Genomic DNA, 22,814 nt, shown 5'->3' with positions numbered 1-22,814 from the left:
AATCACCTTTTTCCCCGGTGGTCCAGGATCCCCCATTATGCCATCCCCTCCAATGCACTTGCAGAATAAACAGCAGCACGTCCTTTCAGCAACATTAACCTTGGGGAAGAGTAAGAAATATATGACATTGGGTGGCATTGCTTCCCAAATCACACATACACGCTCGATGGTGTCATTCAGACTTCTTCCACAGTTTCATTATTCCCCATTAAAGTAACCATGCTCCAGAGAGAGTGCATGAGACATTCTTTAGCTGCTATCCTTCCTTCTGTGGTCTGCATTCTCCACCCTATGAAAACTTCAAATCAACTCAAAGAGGTTTCTTTTATTTTTTAAATTTAAATTGTAGGTAGTTAATATACAGTACAATATTGGCTTCTGGAGTAAAATTCAGTGATTCATCACTCACAGACAACATCCAGTGCTCATCATAACAAGTGCCCTCCTTAATCCCATCACCCATCTAGCCCATCCCCCACCTCCTATCAACCCTCAGTCTGTTCTCTGTTAAGAGTCTGTTACGGCTTGTTTCCTCAAAGAGGTTTTTGTATCCTCAAAATGCTATTAGCTTAGCCATGGCCAGCTCAATGCATACTAATTTATTAATGTGATCTCTTGATCCCACCCCATCCCAGCATTGACCATGGTGTTGCTGATTACCTTATATAATTCTGCCCCCAATATTTTGTTCAATAAAATGAATGCTGTTTTCTCCTTTCCCTATTTTGTGAAATCTTTGCATGCTAAAGGATTTAGACAGTGCCCGATGTCATAGTGCTTAGAATGGAGTCCAATGGTAAACACTTCCAGAAAAGTTTTTGTGACAGGATTTCAAAAACACCAACTACACACTCAACATTTCCAAAACCCTTGCTGTAGAGGATGGGGGAATGGGGAGAAGATTCCCCTTTATACCTTGGCTGAAAAACCATATTATATATTGAAAAATATCAGTGAATTTTATCCTGAACCTAGTCATCCTCTGAAAAATTGACATATTCCACTGCATTTCTACAATTAACCCACAAGATTTATTTTTAGGAAAATTTGCAGTAAACACCATGCTTGGCCTTGGTGGGGTAGAATCATTCTTTGTGTTGAAAAGTTTCCCATCAAAAATCTAGTGTGATGAAAAATGAAAATATTTTGTCATAATAATCATTTAGCAATTGTGCTTCTGTGTCTATTATATAATGTTCCTTTTCAGCCATTAGAAAAAAATTTTCCCCTAAAAATGTCAGAAAAACCAATAAAACTTGAAATGTGTGAAATCAAATAACAAACTGGATTCTTTGATTTTATATTAGATAATACCAATTTTCTTCGGATCACTAAAACCCTACAGCATTAGATCTTTTATTATTAATGTTAAAATTGATCTATTTCTAAAATTAAGTTTTTCTTTGATAATCTAGCATTGATGTGATATTGAAACACTGACAGGCTTGTTTTGAGGAATAACTTCCTCCCTCTATGAATTACCAATACGAATTTCAAAGACAGGGGAAAAAAATAGTAGGAAAAAAAAGACCTTTTGTAAAAGAGACACAGTCTTCCCATGTAGAAAAAGCAATTCCAACAAAACTTCCATATTCTTGAAGTAATTATTTTCACGTAATTACTACACTTAACAAATGGTGTTTAAACATCTATTTATATACACATTCTACAGGTGAAAAATAGTAGGAGCTAGCGTGTTATTGGAAGGTGTCTTGATGTGATTACAGAATTCATAAATCATAAGCAAATGAGAGATCATTAGCCAGTTATTAAGGTGAAAGTGGTGCCACATAATCTGGTAACCCTTCACCACTCTAGTTTGAATCCTTGTACATTTCTGAAAGAAATAGGACTAGGCTGCACCCATGTAGACATTAGGTTCTAAAAAGAGTTCACAAGGCAAACACTGCAGTCAAGACATTGACAAAGCTTTTGATCGCACATACAGTACAACATAGGAGGAGGTCCATCATCATGTTGCTCTGTTCTTCCTCCAATATCGGGGCAGGTTCCTCTTCCTTTGGTTGAACTCCAAGTGCAATCGGCTCTCCTTTACAAGCCATGTTGCAGGGAAAATACACATCTTAAACACGAGTATTATACTCACTGCAGTGAGCTGTGACACTTAGGATCCACAAGGGATGTGAAAACCAGCTGGCTGAGGGAGCAGTGGATTCACCGTCACCTCAGATTCCCTCCAACGCTTACATTCAGTGACTGTAATTCGGGCAGGATCATAGGTGCTATAAATTTCTTCCCTTTTTTGCCAAGCATATTAATTAAACGTGCTTTGATGTATCTCTACCATATTACATTTTTTTTTCCAAAACACCCTCTTATTTAGGCTCTTTACTAATTCAGAAAAGCCTTTTTCTCACACCCAAGTGAACAAAATTAGTTCAAATTCGTAAGCATAAATACTAAATCTATATACAAAACAAATAGAAAATTTAAACTCACCAGCCTTTTCTAAGTAACTTACCAGTTGCTTTGACAGTCGGCTCCCAAGGTCCCTCATTCCAGTAGTGAGCTGGATCCTGTACTCAAACCCTTTCCCGAATTCAATGTAGAGAAGATCAGCCAGGTCACTTGAATCGGTGGCTCCATCCAGAGCAACAGTTATGAAGGCATTCAGGCCTATCCAACACAGTTTACAATTCTCTGGGTAAGGTGGTTTTGGCTATTTTAATCTTTTTGCATATGTATCTAAATTGTTATTCTAGGAAAACAGTTGCAAGAGGAACACTCATTTTATTGTCTACTTCCCCCAACCATGCAATGTAAAACTGACAAGTGACAAGACTATCATCAGAGAACAAAAGGAATTACATTTTTCAAAGCTAATTAAATTGGAGGCAGGGGATATTACAACAGAACTTCCAGTTCCTGGATGACTTGAAGTGAGATATAATGATTTAAAAAGGGTCCATAGAGTATACTAAGATACAGAAGAACTGATATATCAAGAAAGCAAATGTTCCAAATTTTTGCCATTCAAAGGGGGATCCTTGGACAGCAGCACTTACATCACCTGGGAACTTCTCAGAAATACAGAATTATCTACAGAATCAGAATCTGTATTTTAATAAAATCACCACATGACTTATATGCACATTAAAGTTTGAGAAGCACAGCTATAATGACCTCTTAAGGATTTGAGAATCCAGTTGGAATTAGAGTAAGAGACTGTAAGACCGTAAGAGACCTCTTGTCAGGCAGTTAGAAACAAATGACATATAATCATCCAGAGCTGTAGCTCATAAACTTTGGAATTTTATAGACCATTATAGACCAGAATATTTCAAAGAAATCTGTAAGGGACTAACAAAGGGTTTGACTTACTTAGCAAAGTATTGATACAAACATGAAATTATAAAGTACTGATTGATATAAACATGAAATGATACCAGTAATAATCCTGGCAATCCTTATGGTGGAGGTAACCGCAGCAACAACTGTGCTCTCATTTATTAATAGTGACTATGTGCCTGGAAGTCAGTTAAGTGCTTTCCATGCATTAGCTTACTTGTAAGCTACAAATCCAAATGTATGGATATGTAGAATTATAGCTGTATTTTACAGATAAGTGAACTGAGGCTTGGAAAGGTTATTTGACTGGCTTGAGTGGTATTTTTAGTTTTTCACCTGGACAGCCTGATTCCAAAGCCTACAATCAAAAGACATTTTAATAATAAAAGTATACTAAGGACATAATCAGAGTAAACAGCAGTCCTAAAATTGAATAAACTTAGCTTTATTGGCATAAGTTTCCTCATTTCATTATGGATGAGTGAAGACATCTTTAGATGGGACTTGGAAGCCAATGGACTAGAACAAGGAAATGTTCACAGACCCGAGAGTTAAGAATGTTTTTTAAGTGTATGTATGATTCTGAATGAATGATTTTGGGTGAGAGGAAGAAGAGAATGAGGAGAATAAAGTTTCAGGGACATACTGGGGAGGCTCAAGTTCTAGGAGAGGAAAACAGAGAGGTTGGCTGAAGTGGAATAAATGAAGAAACACCAAAGAATAGGGTGACCAACTTGTCCTGATTTACCAGGACTTCCCTCATTTTAGTGTTGATATCTCTGGCTTCTCTCAAATAAACAAGGTGTTAGTCACTCTTCTAGGAATGAGAATGACAAGAAGAAAAGGGACGGTGGAGTGGGCTGGGATAGACAGTGAGGAATGCTAAGCTCATCAAAAGAGTTTACTGATCAAGAGAAGGCATGCTAATAGATCTATTTATAAGGGGGGAAATCTCACATCTGATTTTTCTTGTAAGTTCCAAGAAATGTAAAAATGTAAGAGTTATGAGAACCATGGGATTGTTGATCTGCAGCAAATAATGCATATAACTATTATTTGTAACTGCTTTCCTCAGGATGGGGGACTCTGATCCTGCTCCTTTCAGACTCATCCAATAATAAGTCAAAAGATCTTAAATACAATTCCTAAAAATAAATTAAGGAAGAAAATATTTCAAAAATTGAAAGAATGTAAGAATCACCGAGAAGACTCTAGAGCACTAGATTTAAAGAAACTAAATGAATTCAAACCCCAATCCATGTGGATTAGTTAAAAAGCCACATCCACCATTGAGTATCCTTTTCTCCAGGTCTCCTCTTGTCTCATGATGAGTGCACAGTTTATACATATAGATACCTGGCCCCAAATTAGGGAGGCTCTCCTAGGCTACTGGATCATAGGGCCAAGCATCAACTGAAATCATATATGTTTAAACATGGAAAGCCAGAGCTAGGGGTACTCCTTGTCCATATTGAGAACCATTTAACACTTTTCAAAAAACATTATGGCCATCATGCCTTCATCTCTCCCATTCAGAGATTCTGAATTTTTGAGGATATTAAAAATCTAGCTTCTGAAGTTGAAACTCATTTAATAGTTTTTCCTTGGGAGTTGGGAAAAAGAAGGTTGGTCTTAGAAATCTGGGTGTTCTGAGGGAAACTTCCTGGAGAAAACTCTTATGTTGTGTGCAGAAGATACATCTTTTTCACCACAAAAGAAAAGCTTAAATTATTTAAGAAAAAAAAAAAACCCCAAAAAACAAAACCCTACCCACCCAAATTAAGCACTCTAGGGTCTTATTCTCAGTCTTCATTAATATCTCCACTGTAGATCATAAAAAAAACGCCAAGACTTGAAAGAGTAAAAAGAAAGCAGCTTTAGCAAATAAAGGGCAAAATAAAAAGTCTTACTTTTCAGCTATAAATATAGCTAATTTTGCAATTTGTTTAAGATTGAGGAGACAGAACAGAACAGATCCCCCTAGCTTCTAGTAGCTAACCTGGGAGCAACCTAAGCAACTGTCTTAGGCCAGGTTCTCCAGAGGCAGAGCCTGAGAAAGGGATTTGGATGCATACAATTTATTGAGGAAGCACTCTTTGAAGAAGGGGTAAAGAAAGCAAGATAGGGCAGGGGAAGGAGCTGAGCAAGATAGTGTTTCAGCTGAAGACTAGCTTCAGCCTGATCCCATGGGGAACTCTGGAACATAAATTATACCACAGAACTGGTGCCATTTTGAGGTAAGGTCCAATTCCATGTACTCTACCTGCTGCCTAGGGGTGGGGTAGGGAGTAACCTTCCAGGTGAATGGCTTCCACTGGTCGACAGCAATTCTTCAGAGAAAGGAGAACCTGTGAGTTTCTAGCAGTGAACAGTCACAGTAGCTGGAGGATGGGGGAAACTACTCGGAAAGGGGGCACCAATAGCATCCATTTACAGGAAAGTATTTCTATTCTTAGTCAAACCAGAACATGTGGGTTCATTTTTCTTCCACTGACCCATATTTTGTAAGAACTGACAATAAGTCAGACTGGGCATTTGTTCCTAAAGCAAAAAGCCCAGTGCCAATGCTTTAAAAACTCCTAAGCACCATGGTTGGCAATCTGTGGTCTGAAGGAAGGAACTAATTAGAAAACTCCAAAATATGAGTAGACTTGTCCAACAATGCCTGAGATTCTGGAAACTTTAACAGTGTCAAAAGAAAATAATCCAATTCTTCTATTCCTTGGTCAAGGAGAAATACACTGTTCACTTCTGCAGACCCTAAAGAAGTAGCAATATTAGATAATGTGGGCCAAGGGATACAGGAATATTCTCCAGGAAAGCTTAGGAAGAAGACATACACTGTTAGGAGGGAAAGGGTAGGACTTAATATTCAGTGCTGTTTCACATACATAGTGTAAGAAGAAAAAAGTAGATGCCAGAATGTTCTGAGAGCTCATCTGCTCTCCCAAGTGCATACTGGTGGACAAATTCAGGGTTATTTGAGTGCTTGAAAACTTAAGAGCCAGAATTGAGTTCTGAGGTTATAAACTCAGTAAACACTCCTTTCCCACTCTTCCCCATGCTCAATACCTTCTTTTCTAAGTTCATCAGATTTTTGTTCAAGCTTTTCGATGTCATCATCCAATCCATCTGAAAATAAGAGAACCACCTAGGAAAGTATTCAAAAAGAAAATTGAGTAAAAAGGATGTCATCGCAACCATAGACCAGCAGATAAAGTAAAACCAGCTTACCTTTCCTCGAGCAGCTGACTTATTCTGAAATGCATCCCATAGAGAACTCAAGAGGTTTGCGTTGAGAAGAGATGGTCCTTTAACTGTTACATCCTTCAAGCTGTTCAGTATGTTTTCACTATAGATCTCAAACTTGGGTAAATATTTTTTCATGGCATTGGTCACTTGAAAAGCCACGCTAACTTGAGTCTCTGTGCCCACCTCACAGCTTACCCCATTGAGGGAGCTGATGGTACGTAAGAGGTCTTGAAGGTAGGTTTCTATCCAAGACTGACCTTCAAGCAAAGTCTGCCCTTTTTCATGAGTTGAGATGTCAAATCCCACCACAATGTCCACAAAACAATCTAGGGTTCAAGGGAAAAGTAGATCTTATTAGATCAACAAATACCTTTATTTGGCTTGTTTGCCATATCTGAATCAAGGTATTTGAAATTCTTATTTTGATTCCATTTATAAAGTTGGAAAACAAGGAAGAACATGACTGAATAAAGGAAGAAGCTTAGAATCACTCTTATATAACTGGTAAAAGTGTAAGTATAGAATATTTTTTTAAGCTGGTATAAAATCTAGATGATTTTGTAACAAAATTCTGAAAGACTTTATTGGGGCCACTGAAAAAGCCACGCAAAATCATTTAAGTATCTAAAGTTATATGTGGAAGTGTTAATAGTCTGAAAGAGGAAATTCATACCATGCTACTTACCAATTGAGGTCACTTGACAAATATTAAATTATAACTACAAGGGAAGTATAAAAATATTCGAATAGTCATTTAGAAAAAAATAAATCACAAGGGACTTGTCTAAAGGAATGACTGTGATGATTTCTCTCTCTAAAAACAATCTCTGATTCTTCTTTTTGTCTTCTAACATCCACTCAGAAAAGAAAAAGGAAAAAAGAAAAACTACAAGAGATCCTTTGGCATCTTGCTTAGTTTATGTCAAAGATGGCATTCCCTTCAGGGCTCAGGCACTCAGGAAGCTGAAGCCATTGCCATTTGGAGATTTGATAAATACCTAGAGAGGTTTCCCATTTAGAGTGCTTTGCTTTTATCCTTATTAGGGCCAGGGACATGTTAAGCATTGGAGAAACTAGAAGGGGCTTGATAATTTAAGCTGAGCCTCCTAAAGGGGAGATAATCAGAGGAGGATAAAATGATAGTTCATATGCACTCTTCTTTCCAGAACTTTTAGGTTGGCTAAAAACTTCAAATTTTCCAGCAAATTCAGTTGGATACAAATTCAGCAAATCCAGCAAATTTAACTAGCTTGCTTGGTTAAAAAAAAAAGGCAGGGGAAGGTGGGAGGAAGAATATGTATTTTTAGTTGGCTTTGTTCAGATAAGCAGTTTTTCAGATAGCTGTTGTGTGGACAAATGCCCACCTATACTACCTCCAGACACACTGGTCAGTTGTACATTTGCAAGTCTTTGAAATCAAAATGTCACTTTCCAATTTTTTTAAAAGATTTTATTTATTTATCTGAGACAGAGAGAATGAGAGAGACAGAGAGCACATGAGAGGGGGGAGGGTCCGAGGGAGAAGCAGACTCCCTGCCGAGCAGGGAGCCTGATGCGGGGCTCGATCCAGGGACTCCAGGATCATGACCTGAGCCGAAGGCAGTCGCTTAACCAACTGAGCCACCCAGACGCCCTTTCCAATTTTAAAATAAGGGCCAGTAGCTTGATTCACTTTTTTCACCACTCCCTTGTACCCTGATTCCCATTTAATGAGAAAAGAGCTGGGGGAGGGAAAATAAATCCTTATCTGATAATCAATTTTCACCATGACATTTCAGGTAAATCAATGTTATCAAAACATCTGAAAGGTGGGTTTTCTTTAGTTTTTCTTTATTTCTTATTTTGCCATAGGAACTTTCTTAGAAAAATCTCTTCTCTGATATTTGGAAAGGGAGATGAGGAGAAAGAAACTGGTCAGAAGGAAGCATCAGAATATGTCCTTTCCAAAATTCCTCTTGAATCAATATCCTATCATTTCAATCTTGAGACTGTTGAAAAACGAACAGTGGCAGAAATGCCAAAATGTCATTGAGTGATCCTGGGAACTGTCCCCTCTAAAAATTTAGTGTTTTAACTTTTTGTCTAGATTAGTAAATAAGTTCCCTGTGTTTATTTAACTAATTCAAATTGAAAAGTTATTCCATAATAATGTGATCAAAGGAATAAATGTGAGGAACAAATCCAGAGTTGGCAGCCACATGTCTAAATACAATTAGACTAGGCCATATTAATCAAGTGGACTCTCTTGGAAGGAAGGGTCTTACCAACTCTACAGAGACATCTGCCCTCAAATCAGGAGCCCTTCAGAGCTAACAAGAGGCAAGGATGGTTTTGGAAGTGAGCTGGGGAGAAGGCTAACACTGGATTTCCAAGAGAAATAATGAAGGATTAACCTAGGATAGCAGGAGGGGGAATTGAAAAATGGCAATAAACGCAGTGCAACTTGAGAAGGGAGTCCACAGCACTGCTGTGGAGGGTGATAACAAGGAGAAGCAAAACTAGTGTTTTGAGTGTTTGACTTGTCCTCATAAACCACAGTGTGGAAGTCTGGATGGGGGGAGGTCTTTAAGTGGGAAGGCTCCATGTTTAATTTTAGTCATGGACTGGCCAAGACGCTGCTACTGCTAGATAACTTTTGGCAAGTCTCTTAACCTTTCTGGGCATTAATTTTCCTGTTTATAAAAATGAGATTATATAGTCCAAAATAAAAAAACAACAGAACAGAGTGGATTGGACTAAGCAGGTAGTCTGACAGTTCCCTGTCAGACTTAAAAGTGGATTTTAATTATCTGACTTACAAAGTCCATAATTAGAGTTGATGATGGGGCAGATTCTTAGAATTAAGAAATACTGTCAAGAAGGTAGGATATAGGGCGCCTGGGTGGCTCAGTTGGTTAAGCGACTGCCTTCGGCTCAGGTCATGATCCTGGAGTCCCAGGATCGAGTCCCGCATCGGGCTCCCTGCTCAGCGGGGAGTCTGCTTCTCCCTCTGACCCTCCCCCCTCTCATGCTCTCTTTCTCTATCTCATTCTCTCTCAAATAAATAAATAAAAATCTTAAAAAAAAAAAAAGAAGGTAGGATATATCAGTAAGATTAGAAAAAATTTCTCAAATACTTTAAAGGGGAAAGTTGGGCTATTGGCAGTTATTGGTTGGGATAAGAGAGAAATTTGTTTGGGGCTTTTGAAAGAAGGGGTATCTTAGATGAAAAAAGAATGATCTAGAAAATAGGTAGTGTAAGAGACCCAGTTTATGTATTTCTCAGATTTGCTACCTCCTCTCCACCCAATCCAGGACTTGGACATTTACCCATTGGATAGCCTCAGCTGCCACCATCATCTGGTCTCCCAAAAGTGTGCAGGGGGTGGAAACCAAGCTTTGTCATGGCCTCCATCATCCTCAGGGCAGGAGGGCCAGGATGACTCTGGTTCCCATGTCCAACCCAACTGAATTCATGGGAATTCTGACTCCTTCTACCACTTCCAGTCACAGATATAATTCACTGTGTAATTTCCTCTAAGTCACGTAAGAGGAGGTCTAAGAGAGAACTCAGAGATGAGACAAGCCTAGAAATTCTAAAGAATGAACCACAGGATGACACACTGCTCTCTCTGCAAAGGAGAGGTGACCACATTGAGGGGCTGTAACTTCTAGTATTTACTGGGGCAACTGATATGTAATTGTTTCCCATGGAGCTGATATGCCCACATGTAAGAAGGAGCTATTGTGGACTCCTTTGATCTCCTGTCCAAGGTGGCTAACTGGAGGACCAAAGAGATGGCAGCAGAATAAAGCTGAGGGCATCACCAGATGCCCAGAGGCTGAGGAAGGCATAAGGGAACATCTGGAATTGAGACATGTTTACCTTTCTCAAAGGAACTATGGTTGAGAGATCCCCTGCCAAATGTGGAGGGCAAGAGGGAAAGTCTTTGGAAGACCCATGAATGGATCCAGATTTAGATATGGGCTATTGTCACAGAAAACCAATTCTTGCCAAGCATCATCAAGTAAGAAATTTTCTGTACTTCTTTAGCTCTTCTCCCTTCCCCAACCCATTCTGGAACCATGGCTAGCAACAAGAGGGCAGGACCTAGGAGAAGGGGGTAGAAGTGAAAGGTGGGCAACAATGGGTAAAATGCCAACCATGTGAGATCTCCTCTGTCATGGCCGGTGAGCAGCCTGTGGGAGGCTGGGAAAGTGGAGTAACCTTGAATGAAGTTTTTAGTTTTAATGGTTACCTTTTGATAGACATATTAATCACCAAGAAAATGTTCACTTATTTCCTGAAAGTGACTAGGGTCAAAGGAAGAGCTGGCCCCCATGAATAAATTTAATGGATCAGTGGTAGACAAAAATGAAGTGACTTTACATTGAGTAAGCATGACACCTGGGATGTAATTATAAAGTTTAAATGCACATTTTCTCATTTAATCTTGACAATGATCTTTGAACTAGGTGCTGCTATTGCTCACATTTTATAGATGAGAAAATTAAACAGAAAAGTTAAGCAACTTGTCCAAGAAAAAAATGGCCATCGAACAAGGCTTGGTAGCCAGGCTGTCTGTCTCCAGAGCTGCCTCCTAGCAACCAGATAGCTTTCCTTGTCCTGGTGAAAATCTAGAGTTTCTGTTTACCATAGATAGTTACACAGAACCACAGCCAACCCATTGGGCACATCTACAAAAACAGGAAAAAAATCATCCTTCTTTCAAGATTTTTCCTTCCATCTGTTGGAAAATGTCAAAATAGACTAACTTTTAAGAAGGTATTTACTAACTTCTACAGTAAAGTTTCATAATAAAGATCTAAATCTTCAAGGCTCTTCGTCCTTTATACACCTGCCACAGCACTTGGCAGCCTGAAGGCCTTATTGCCAGGCAACCAAAACCTGTCAAATTGTTTACTTCTTTGAGACAGGGTCTCCAACCTCTGAAACCAATGAGATTGTAAACAATGGCCTTCTCCTCATGCCACAGCATTCGCATTTGCAGAGTGGGCATGGGCTCCGGAGCGGGGTGGGGGGGTGGGAGGGGGTGGAGGATGGGGGCTGGTGTGTGAGACAAAAGGCTCTCAGATGTCCTGTTTTTCAATCCACAAGTCACAAAGAAATACTTAATGACTGTGAAAAGTTCAATCTGAAATCTAGAGGCACAAATCTAAATTCTCCTACCAGCCCCTGGGGATGTAAACAGAGATTGAGGAGAATGTCAGCAAAGACAGGGAAGGAAAAAATATGAAGGGCACATTAAATACTTACTGCTCTCACCCCCCGAGGTACAGATGTTGCGAACTATCCTTTTTTTGACCTTTGTCAGTTCATCAAAGTTATGAACCGTTAGCTTCTTATCTGCAGTCCCGGTGATCTGAATGAGCTGCTGATCATCCACGTCCCCAATGCCCACAGAGTAAATGTCAATACCTTTGTGTCTCAGGTCTTCAGCAGCCTGCGCCACCTCATCTTGGGACTGGCCATCTGTGAGGACCAGCAACACCTGCGGGGTACCTGCATTTATCCGGCTGCCCATGTCTGGCTGGAAGTAATGCCCCACGTGCCGGAGTGCAGCGCCAATGTGTGTGTATCCAAAGATCTGCTGGATGTTTCCAATCTGAAATGATATCTCCTCTTTGCCTATGAAAGTACCCAGTGGAAATTCTGGCCGATAGGTATGGCTAAACTGAGCAGCACCTATACGTACTCTGTTGACACTGACATCAAAGTCTTGAACAACAGATGCCAGGAATGCCTTCATCTTCTTGAAGTCATCTGGATGAATGCTATTTGAACCATCCATGAGGAAAACAAGATCTACTTTTTCAATTTCACAATCTACAAAGAAGAGGAAAGGGAATAACAACAACAAAAATCGGGTTATTTTTTCTTTAACTTGGCAAGTGCAGATTATGTGTTTGTAGCTATATAGAAATGATATTTCTGAAGACGGTTTCTTATCATATGCCATCCAGTGGTCACATTAATTGAGAGGAAATAAAAACAATCAGTTCATAAAGGCACAAACAGCTCACACATCCCTTTAGGTCTCTCTTGGGATTTCCATTTGGTCTTTTTTTTTTTTTTTAATTTTTTAAATTTTATTTTATTATGTTAGTCACCATACATGTTCCATGATTCCTTGTTTGCATATAACACCCAGTGCTCCATGCAGTACGTGCCCTCATTAATACCCATCACCAGGCTAACACATCCACCCACCCCCTCCCCTCTAGAACCCTCAGTTTGTTTTTCAGAGTCCATTGTCTCTCATGGTTCATTTGGTCTTACACCATTTTCTTTTCAAAGATGCCAGAGAAATGGGGGTGGTGCCACAGAAAACTCATTCTTACCTGCAGTGTGGCCTCAACCCTTCCAGAAAGCCCAGTGATAGTGGTAGCACAGCAAGAGAAAACAAAATAGCACACATCCACTTAGAGACTCAAACAAAAAGACAGATGGTCTGTATGATTCACTTGGCCTCCCTGGCTAGTTTTGCCAAGCAATACTTTCCTGATTATTTTTTTTTAAAGATTTTATTTATTTATTCATGAGAGACAGAGAGAGAGAGAGAGGCAGAGGGAGAAGCAGGCTCCCAAGGAGCAGGGAGTCCGATGCAGGACTCGATCCCAGGACCCTGGGATCATGACCTGAGCTGAAGGCAGACGCTTAACCATCTGAGCCACCCAGGCGCCCTACTTTCCTGATTATTATTAGGGCGAACTGAGGTTTTAAAATCATGCCTTCCAGCCTATATCTTGTCTGTTTTCCTCTCTTTCAGCTCCCTTGCTGGTGCATATAGGCAAAAATATGTACTTGAGAAAAATATTTTTGGGCAATGCAATATAGTTTAGAGATGCTTCCTTTGTATTAATACAACAAATACAAAACAAAAAGAATAAGACCACTGCCAATGAATGAGTTATGCTTGGCACATGCTCATGTGTGTTCTGGTAAACATTACCATTTCCTTGAATTCCCCCAGAGATCTCACCATTGACTTAATTCTTGTCAGCCTAAGATTAAAGGTATCAGAGATTCCCGCAGTCAAGATAAGCAAGGAAGAGATAAAGAGAAATATGGTAAATCAGTTAACTCATTAAATTCTTGTTTCAGTTTCAAATAAGGGAAATAAAGCACTTTTTTTTTTTCTAACACACCCAAGGGAGAACTTTCAATACAAAAATTCAAGGTCAACTTCTGCAGTAGGCTTAAAAAGTACAGATAGAATTTTAGACACAGGCCAACAGAAGCTAAGAGTTGTCCCAGTTTTCAGTGAGACCCAAACAGATTTCATTAGTTTTATGAAAGAAAAAGGTAGGAGCTGTCTTCTAAGGAGGCAAGACATATGAAAGCCAGAAAAGTCAAATAATTTTTAAAAGGAACTATACCCAAGATGTTGGAATCCTGGATTAATAGCAATTCATCTAATAATACTTAGTTATTTTAGTAAAACCCACCTAAATAAAACATACTAAGGAATTTTTAAAAAAAAGATTTACTTGACAGAGAGAGTCCAAGAGCACAGGCAGGGGGAGCGGCAGGAGAGGGAGAGGGAGAAGCAGGCTCCCTGCTGAGCAGAGAGCCAGATGCAGGGTTCCATCCCAGGACCCTGGGATCATGACCCAAGCCAAAGGCAGACATTTAACTGACTAAGCCACCCAGGCGCCCCAGGAATTTTTTTTAATAGACCATAGTGTCCCTTTAAAACAAAGGTGTAGAGTGGCAGCTGAATAAATGAATGAATGACCACGTACATACATAAATGTGGCAATGTAATCTCCAGCTGCTGAACTAGAAACATGGGGCAAAGGAAGTCCACTGTGCTCTGCTCTAGAAACATCGGAGTCTGGAATAGTGTGTTTAATATCAGGCTCTGTGTTTTAAACAAGCTTCTGCTGTTAATAGGCAAAGGGACTGGGATCTTTCAGCCTGCAGGAGCGAGGACTTCAGGCAATGACTGCTGGTTCTTAGGAAGAGGTGGAATTGGATTTCTTGTGTGAGAAGTGGGACAAAGAACCAGTGGATGGAAAGGATGTGTAAAACAACTTTGTGTTCTGAGAAACAAAGCCTGCTCAAAAATGGTGAATTCCCCATGATTAGAAGAGTTTAGGCAATGAGCAGGAAAGTTGTAGGAGGTATTCCTCTTTGGGGAGGAGGCCAAATGAAATGTCCTTGAGATCCTTCCAACCCTAAGATTCTATAACAATGGGAAGTTCTAGGACGATTGGTGCTCCTACTCTCCTCTCTGGAGAACTTGCTCCAAAGCGCTATTGCTTTTGGTTTCTCCCTAACTTGGACCTCTGCTGATAATCAAGAAAAATTTAACTGACAAATCTTACCTACTTTTGAAGAGTTACATACACTGGCTGACACATCTGAAAATATTCCCTTCAGGCCTCCAAACGTCTCCACAAAGAAGTATTTGTCACTCGAGCCTGCCATGGCTAGCAGCTCCACGGGATTAGCACCAGCAATCCCCACGGCCAGGACAAGAATGCCTTTGTCCCTCAAGGCCTTGGCTGTGGCATTGAGCTTATCAGCATCGTGGGATTCCCCATCGGTGATCACAATGAGGACTTGGGGGACCCCTTTGTGCAGACGGCTGCCCCGGGCTTCAGTGAACATGTGGTCTGAGAAGCCTAAGGCCTCGGCGGTGTAAGTATTGCCCCCCATGGGCTGGTCCTTCTGGAGCACCGAAATCACCTCCGATTTTGTGTCAAGGTCACCCAGATAAAACAGCACCTCTGGGTCATCAGCATACTTCAGAGCCCCAAACCGGACCTGATTCTTGCCAACATCAGCTTTTTTCACCAAGTCAACCATAAAGTCTTTCATGATACTATATTCATCATGGTCAATGCTTCCAGAGCTGTCAATTACAAACACAACATCCAAAACTTCTATCCTCTTGCATTCTAAAAGAGGAGGAAAAAGGAAAACCACATGAGATTAGCTTTAGACATCATGGGAGACTCTTCTTCCCACGCCTGTTTTTTTAATTACCAGAGTCTCGTCTGCATGGGATCAAGCTGTACATTAGAATGTCCATTCCTTGGGTAACAGACAATACACATAGTTTGTGCTGCCAGTATGTAGAAATAGTAAGGTAAGCTTTTAGGACAAGGCAGACATGAAGCCTACTGTAGGGGGTATGAGGGGGGCAATAGTCACAGGATCATAGGAATAAACACTCCAAATGCTTTGGACTAAAAAGGAAAAAATAGAATTCTGTAGAAATCCTCCTGTATAAATAGTTTCTTCAACATGTGCTTTCGTGTACACAAATTTTTTTTTTTTTAAGCCCAGGGAGATTTTATTCTTAAAATAAACCTTCAGGAAATGACCACATGAAAATGAATTTGGCAACACTGTATATTTTTCCCAGTTTTATGATAGCTAATTCTTCAAGGTTACATTTTCTCCCTTTTTAACTTTCCTGGACATTATCTATTTTCATTGTTGGGCCTCATCATAGAAATAAGCCCAATTCACACTTGGCCTAACTCAGTGGTCCTAGCATGACACACCTGTTAACTTTTCAAACTTTGGGTCAATGACATGGAAAAGTAAAGCAGGAAAGACCCCATTAATACTTAATCCATGTGTGTAACATATTCTATCTAAAGGTGCAGAGTTCCAAATTCCAACTCAATCATTCTGGAGAAGTGAAAGGTCAGTTGGTTAATGATTTAGTCCTTATGTAGCACAGTCTCTCTATAGGCCTTGGAAAGATATGTTCCAAATATTAACTCACCAGTTCTGGAGAAATGGAATGGCAACAGAGTAGTCATCTTCCCTAGAGGCTCATCCTATTTCCTTCCTCTGCCAGCCACCTGCTTGCTATGTGGCAGGGCTGTTGAAAACTCTAGAGCCAATGTAATTACCCTACTGACTAGAGGCCACGTTGTACATAGCCATAAACCAAATTCTCAAGAAAGGCTGGTTCTAAAAAAGAAGACATTACGTCTCTCTGGCTTTTGGCTACCCTGAGGAGCCTGCCTGGATTACCCAAGAGACTGGGGCGGGCGGGGGGGAGGGGGTAGATTTCTCAGTGTTGGCACACTTTGAAGAGTTCAGATTTGTTCTGCGTAGAATTATCAGGAAATACAATCCAGGTATATTTTCCACAGAGCACAGACTACCCACAATCGCCAAACCTTCCAGTGGAAATTGAACAGAACTGTTATTTGAAAAACACCGTTCCTCTCTTTCCTCAAAACTCCATTAAGATCCATCTACTTCATAGAGATTTTTCAAAATGCCTCTGTCATTAAGCCCCATGGGTCACAGTGTAAATCAGTCCCTTACATTTGCTGAACTTGTTTTGTCACTTGCATGACTCTGCAGTTTCATGGAAGGAGGATGGGGACTATACTATTTACTTCCTTTGAGGCATCCATGGTTCAAGTTCCCATACTATATTCTTCTTTTAAATCACAGTGTTTTTACCAACATTATCTCAGTTTATAGAAGTATTGGTTTTCAAATACTGTAAAAACAAACATCTACATTGGACGTTAGGTCAAAGGGGAGCCACCTTGCTCGGGAGGTTATGCTCTGGTACTGCTTGCCTCACATGGAGCCCAAGGACACAGGTTATAGGAGGCTGGCCCCTTGCCTCCAGGTAGACAGACTCTGTGGTATAATTCATGCTCTAGAGTTCCCCATGGGATTGGGCTGAAGCTATACTCTAGCTGAGACCACCTCCTTGCTTAGGTTCTACACGTGCCCCATCCTGCATTCCTTACTCCCCTTCTGAAAATGCCTCTTCAATAAATCACTTCCACAAGAACCCCTGACTCAGCTTCTGCTTCCAGGGAATCAGACCTAAGATATCGCCTTAGTGCTCTCTGCCTACAAATGGGAAACAATCTAGGCGGACCAAAATTGTTCTGTATTAATTCAACAGTTCTGTTGAGGAAAGGAGCATTTTTTAATATGTAGGTCAAAATCTACTAGGATGAACATTTTAATTAAGCAAAAAGTTTGCAATGTTCAAATAGTATTCTACTAAACATATGTTTGGATAATCCCACTAATGCAGGACACCTACCTTCACGGGGGCTGCATATTCCAAAAACAAGATCATCTTCAATGTGCTGCAGGATATCAAAATTCTCAACATAAAAAACCATCTCTGGCCTCCCGCTGATTTCCTCAAGCTGGGTGACATTGGAACCAAACACCCCCACAGAGTAGATAATTATGCCTTCTTGTCGAAGTGCTACTGCTGGGTCCTTGACTATGTCCTGAGCTTCACCGTCAGTGATAAGGATGAGAAACTTTCTGACATTGGGCCGGGCCCCCTTGGCAGGGCTGAAGTACTGAGACACAAAGGTCAGGGCACTACCAGTCAAGGTGGTTTCTCCAATGTGCGTCATCCGGTCTATTGCATCTGAAATGTCATTTTGGGACATATATCTGTTGAGCTGAAATTCCTCCTTATTGATGTCGCTGAACTGGACTACACCGATTTGTACCCGATCTGCCCCAATCTGAGATTTGCTCACCAGGCTTTTCATAAATGTTTTCATTTTGATGAAATTTTCAAGTCCTATACTGCCAGAACTGTCCACCAGAAACACGATGTCCGCTTCCATCTCTTTGCAGGCTGTATGGGAGAAGGCAAGAAGTTTATTCAAGGTGGCTTCGGGTAAAAAGATTAATGGTAAACAAGAAAATCCAAAACACAAATAATTCTATATTGAAGTTAAGTGTGAGCTTGGTAAGGATTGCTAGCAAGTAAATAAAGCACTGAGAGGCAATAAAAGTGAGACTACTCTGTTGTTATTAATATATAATTCAGGATATCTTCAGCACTATTGACAATTTGGGCTGGATACTTTTTATTGTGGAGGGCAGTCCTACAGTATCCTATAATGCATGGACATTTAGCAGTATCCCGACCCCTACCTGTTAGATGCCAGGAACACTCACTCAGTTATGACAACCAAAAATTTCTCTAGACATTGCAGGTATTCCCCAAGGGGGCCAAAATCACCCCTCGTTGAAGACTACTGATACAGTTCTAAAAGGTTTCATAAAAGTTTTATTAAAAAGCAATTTAAGTAACCTGAGGTACTCCTTCAAAATCAGAAATCATTTGCAGAGTCTAATTATAAGTCTATCCTAGCAGGGATTTGTGGGAAGAGGCTAATCAATATTTACGAGGGAGAACTCCTTCAAACATCTTTCTTATGCTTCAGATATTAATTAGAACAACACTATAATGGGCTCGTAGTTTTGCTCTGGAGAACAAACACAGCTACACAAGTCAACAAACCTTGACTTGGAAATTTATGCTGTTTCTCTAAACCTGGGATGTCATACTGCAGGGAGGTAATTTATGAGCTGAAGTCAAAAGGTAAAACCACCATGTCCCCTACCTTCTTCAGCACAGATTTCTTGAACAACTTGGTTTCTTATGTCTTTCAAAGCGTCAAAGTCATGCACGTAGTATACCCTCTTTTCCTCGCCTGCAATTTCTCGCAGCTGTGTTTGGTTGGCCTCCTTGACCCCAATGGCATAAACACGAATGAGCTCTTCTCTCAGTCTGTTCGAAGGCTCCAAGATGCTATCCTTGGACATGCCATTTGTCAGGACAACAAGAAGACAAGGCACTCGGTTTCCTCGCTGCTTCTTCGCTTTTTGCAAGAGCCCTAGTGTGAAATTCAGGGCTGCCCCCGTGTTTGTGTTCCCACCCATCTGCCGGATGTTCTCGATGGCCTTTCCCAAGTCGTGCTTGTTAGTGTATTTACTGATCTCAAATTCCAAGTCCCAGCTGTCAGCATACTGGACAGCCCCAACCCGCACCTTTTGGGGAGCGATGTTGAACATCCCTACCACCTCTGACAGGAAGGTCTTCATTTCGTGGAAGTCTGTGGCCTGGGTGCTTCCAGAGCCATCAATGAGCAGATAAATGTCTGCTTCTTCAGTATCCACACAACCTAAAACGGAACCAGAAAGTTGGTTGTGGCCCTGAGGCAAGTGTGAAGAAGGAATGGGAAGAGATGGGAAGTAGAACAGTGCAAGCGTCTTCAGACAGAAAAATGGAAAATAGCTTCTAGGCGTAAAAGATACTCTGCTAGCCTATTGTAGGGAGATCTTAGCATCACTGGGGCCAAATGAATTGCTTCTGACAGTTTAAGACTATTTGGATAGTTCTCAGTCATGAATCAGAGCAAATCTGGATACAATAAAATATTAGAAAGAAAACCTGAAGATGATTTTTACAAGTTACTTTCCTCATTAGTGAATAACTGCTTGGCAAACAGGCAAGCGGTATGCTGGGAAACAGAAGGTATTTAACGGGATACTGTGGACAGAGGAGCTTTCTTTTTTGAAAACTTGAACAAACTACTCATCTACTCCTAGCCAATTCACAAACCTAGGGGTATTGTCAATGGCGTTATTTGCATAGAACAAGGACACTTTTATAGTAAACATGCTAGAAATATTTGTTGATGAATGTATACATATATATGCACACATAAATTACATAGTATGCATGTGTATATATGAAATATTTAAAATGCATCACTCTCTGTCTCTCCAAACTCACAGATAGCAGAATAGCACTTCACAACAAATCACTTGGTCCTCAAACCAAATCATTCTTCCGGTTTCTTCTTCAAGTTGGAATTTGAGGATAGTGGGAGAAAAGGAGGGAAAAGTTCAAAAAGAAAAAAAAGAAGTAAAGGCAAGAGCAGGGGAACACGAGAGGCAAAGGAGAAAAAGGAAAAAGTAAAAGGCAGAAAAATAACAAAGGATGGTGCTCTGGGGTGTTTAGAAGTCATGAAGAATCCTGGTAAAGCTGCACAGAAGAGCAAGTAAAAAGGGAAATCCCTCCTCTCCATTCCAGCTCCTCAATGGCTTTCATTCTCTCCCAGTTTACACTTCCTATGAGCAAGCAAAGGTAGGGAGTCAGGAACTTATTCTCCCTATCCACAGCATCCCCTGCCAACTCCTTCTCTACATAGGCTACCTGAGAGACAGGAGACAAGAAAAGGCTCTGAATCATCCTTCTCTCAGCTAAGGACTTTACCGGATTTGAGAGTTTCAGTGCGCTCTGAAAAAACAGAGACCGTGTGCGTTATCTGGTTCCGCAGCTTCTTCAGAAACGTCTGGTTGTGAGCGGCCAGGTCGGAGAAGGTTTTCAGTTTGGACACGTGCTGCTCGGAGGGGTGAGAGGCGATCTTTTCTAGCTGGCTCTCGCTGGCCCCCTCGACGCCCATGGTGAAAATGGTCACGCCCTCGCGCCGGAGGTTCACGGCTGCCTTGGTCACATTATCCTCTGAGGGTCTGTGGGTCACCAGCACGGCAATCTGGGGCACCCCCTGATTCTTCCGACTGCCATTGCGTGCACTGAACACTTCCTTCCTGATCTTTCTGATGGCAGCTCCTGTGTAAGCCTTCCCAGCCCGGGGAGAGAGGTTCTGTATATTCTGGAGAACCTCTGACTTATTTAAGCCCCTGCTGAGTGAATTTATCACCTTCGTCTCATTGCTGTAGGTCACGAGGCCAACCCTCATGCAGTTTTCCTTTATGTCAAGAGCAGATACACTCTCTTCCAGGAATTCCTTAAGATATTCAAAGTTCTCCTGGCTGCCATTGACAGACACATCCAGCAGGAACACCACATCAGCCACAGACGGGCCTTGGCAAACTGTGTGGACAAGGAATGAACAAGCACAACTTTAGCTGGAGGTTCGGCATCTCTGCTCAGCATTACAAGGCACGGAGAACAACTACCAGAACCTGGTTACACACTTAAAGAAAGAAGGCCGTGCACAAATGATCATGAAGCTGAGATCACAAGGTCCTAGATTCAAATACTAGACCTTAGCTCAACTCCCAGCTTTAATTTCCTTATCTGTAAAAACAGTATTTATCTCATGAAATTGTTATGGGGATTACATGTGATAATGTGCTTAGCATGGGGTCCAGTACTAAAAGTCACTCAGTGAACAGCTGCTACTGTGATAATTAAAATGTCATTAAGATCAGTAGGTAGAGTCCAAATATTCTTAAGTTATGGTAATGGACTAGCAATTGCACTTTCCATTATTTTATTTGGGAAAGAGGCTTGATATTTTCCTAGAATAAACAAGAAAAGCATTCTCCATTATCAATTAGACAATTATACTGTCTCGTTCAAATGTATTTAACTGGCAATAATGTGAGTTTCCTACGTTATTTATACTTGTACAGTTTGAGTAAATTGTTTTTTACTGGCTCTCTCCTGCCCCTCACCTGAATGATGTTCATAAACACCTGGCCATTCTTATTAATACAAGAGGACAGAGCTGGACAGCAGGTTGGAGGTGGAAGAGAACCCAGGGAAGCTGAGCAGCAGAAGGGAGGCAGTATGGGGCTGTAGCTATGAGGGCGTGGGGAATCCAGGGTCCTGATCTACCCAATTTCAAATGGCAGCCTGGCCTGGGGCCAGGCCATTTCACCTCAAAGGATCCCTGTAAGCTTCTCTCTGTAGAAGCAGGGGTTTGGTCTACCTGAAGTTGTTTCTAGCCCTAACATTCTGTGATTGCATTATGTGGTTTCAGCCGGCAAGGATTTCTTTAGGAACAAATTTACCTTTTAAATGAGCCAGTAATAAAACTACATAGCACCAAAAGCCCAGGGAGGCCTAAAGCTCTGAGATAAGCTGGGTGTTAGGGAGGTGTCCCTGAATTTTAAGATGTGTCGATGACATGCAACATGAGACACAGAAAGCCAAGACTTGTGGGTTCACTGGATTTACAATGGCCGCAATCATTGGGTCCCCTTGAACATATGAATATTTAACATCTGAAAATGCAGCCCGGCTTTTGGGGAAAGGGGTGTTCATAGTTTCAATCCTCTTCCCATACTGGTTTTTCAAAAGCATTTAATCATCATTCCTATACATGTGCCCTAAACCCACCTTCTACAAGAATATCATCGGCTGCTCCATCCCTGTACTGGGTGGCGTCCTTGATGATCTGTGTCATGTTTTGGGAAAACGCGCCAAGGTCCCTGACCGACCGGAGCTTGACATGGAACTGAGCGGTGGCCATGGCCTTCAGTTCCTCCTCAGAAGCATCCTGCAGCCCCACAGAGACGATCCTCACCCCGTCTTCCCGCAGGGCCTTGGAGGCCTCTTCCACGTCATCCTTAGACTCCGCAGAAGCCAGGACCACCAGAATCGGGGGAAACTGCTTCCTGTCCCTCCTGCTGGCCACTGCAGAGAAGTAGGTCCTGTGGGCCTCCCGGAGAGCGTTGCCGA

General features: G+C 41.1%; 1 protein-coding gene across 1 annotated transcript in view; it reads right to left on the bottom strand.

Moving 5' to 3' along the window:
• The window catches only part of COL6A6 (collagen type VI alpha 6 chain), a 136,159-nt gene that overhangs the window by 82,680 nt on the left and 30,665 nt on the right, over positions 1–22,814 (bottom strand). Inside the window, exons 3-12 of the mRNA XM_081796889.1 lie at positions 22,473–22,812; positions 20,598–21,218; positions 18,940–19,500; positions 17,607–18,164; positions 14,893–15,468; positions 11,819–12,388; positions 6,544–6,887; positions 6,382–6,460; positions 2,483–2,637; positions 7–99 (exon numbers count right to left, since the gene is read on the bottom strand). Coding sequence (XP_081653015.1) covers positions 7–99; positions 2,483–2,637; positions 6,382–6,460; positions 6,544–6,887; positions 11,819–12,388; positions 14,893–15,468; positions 17,607–18,164; positions 18,940–19,500; positions 20,598–21,218; positions 22,473–22,812 — 3,897 coding nt within the window. The remainder of the gene's footprint in view (positions 1–6; positions 100–2,482; positions 2,638–6,381; positions 6,461–6,543; positions 6,888–11,818; positions 12,389–14,892; positions 15,469–17,606; positions 18,165–18,939; positions 19,501–20,597; positions 21,219–22,472; positions 22,813–22,814) is intronic.

Source organism: Leptonychotes weddellii, chromosome 1 (genome assembly GCF_054177405.1).
Source record: "Leptonychotes weddellii isolate Sample4059 chromosome 1, ASM5417740v2, whole genome shotgun sequence".
Taxonomy (NCBI): domain Eukaryota; kingdom Metazoa; phylum Chordata; class Mammalia; order Carnivora; family Phocidae; genus Leptonychotes; species Leptonychotes weddellii.
Note: the sequence above shows the minus strand (reverse complement) of the source record. Positions and strands in the feature narration are given on the sequence as shown.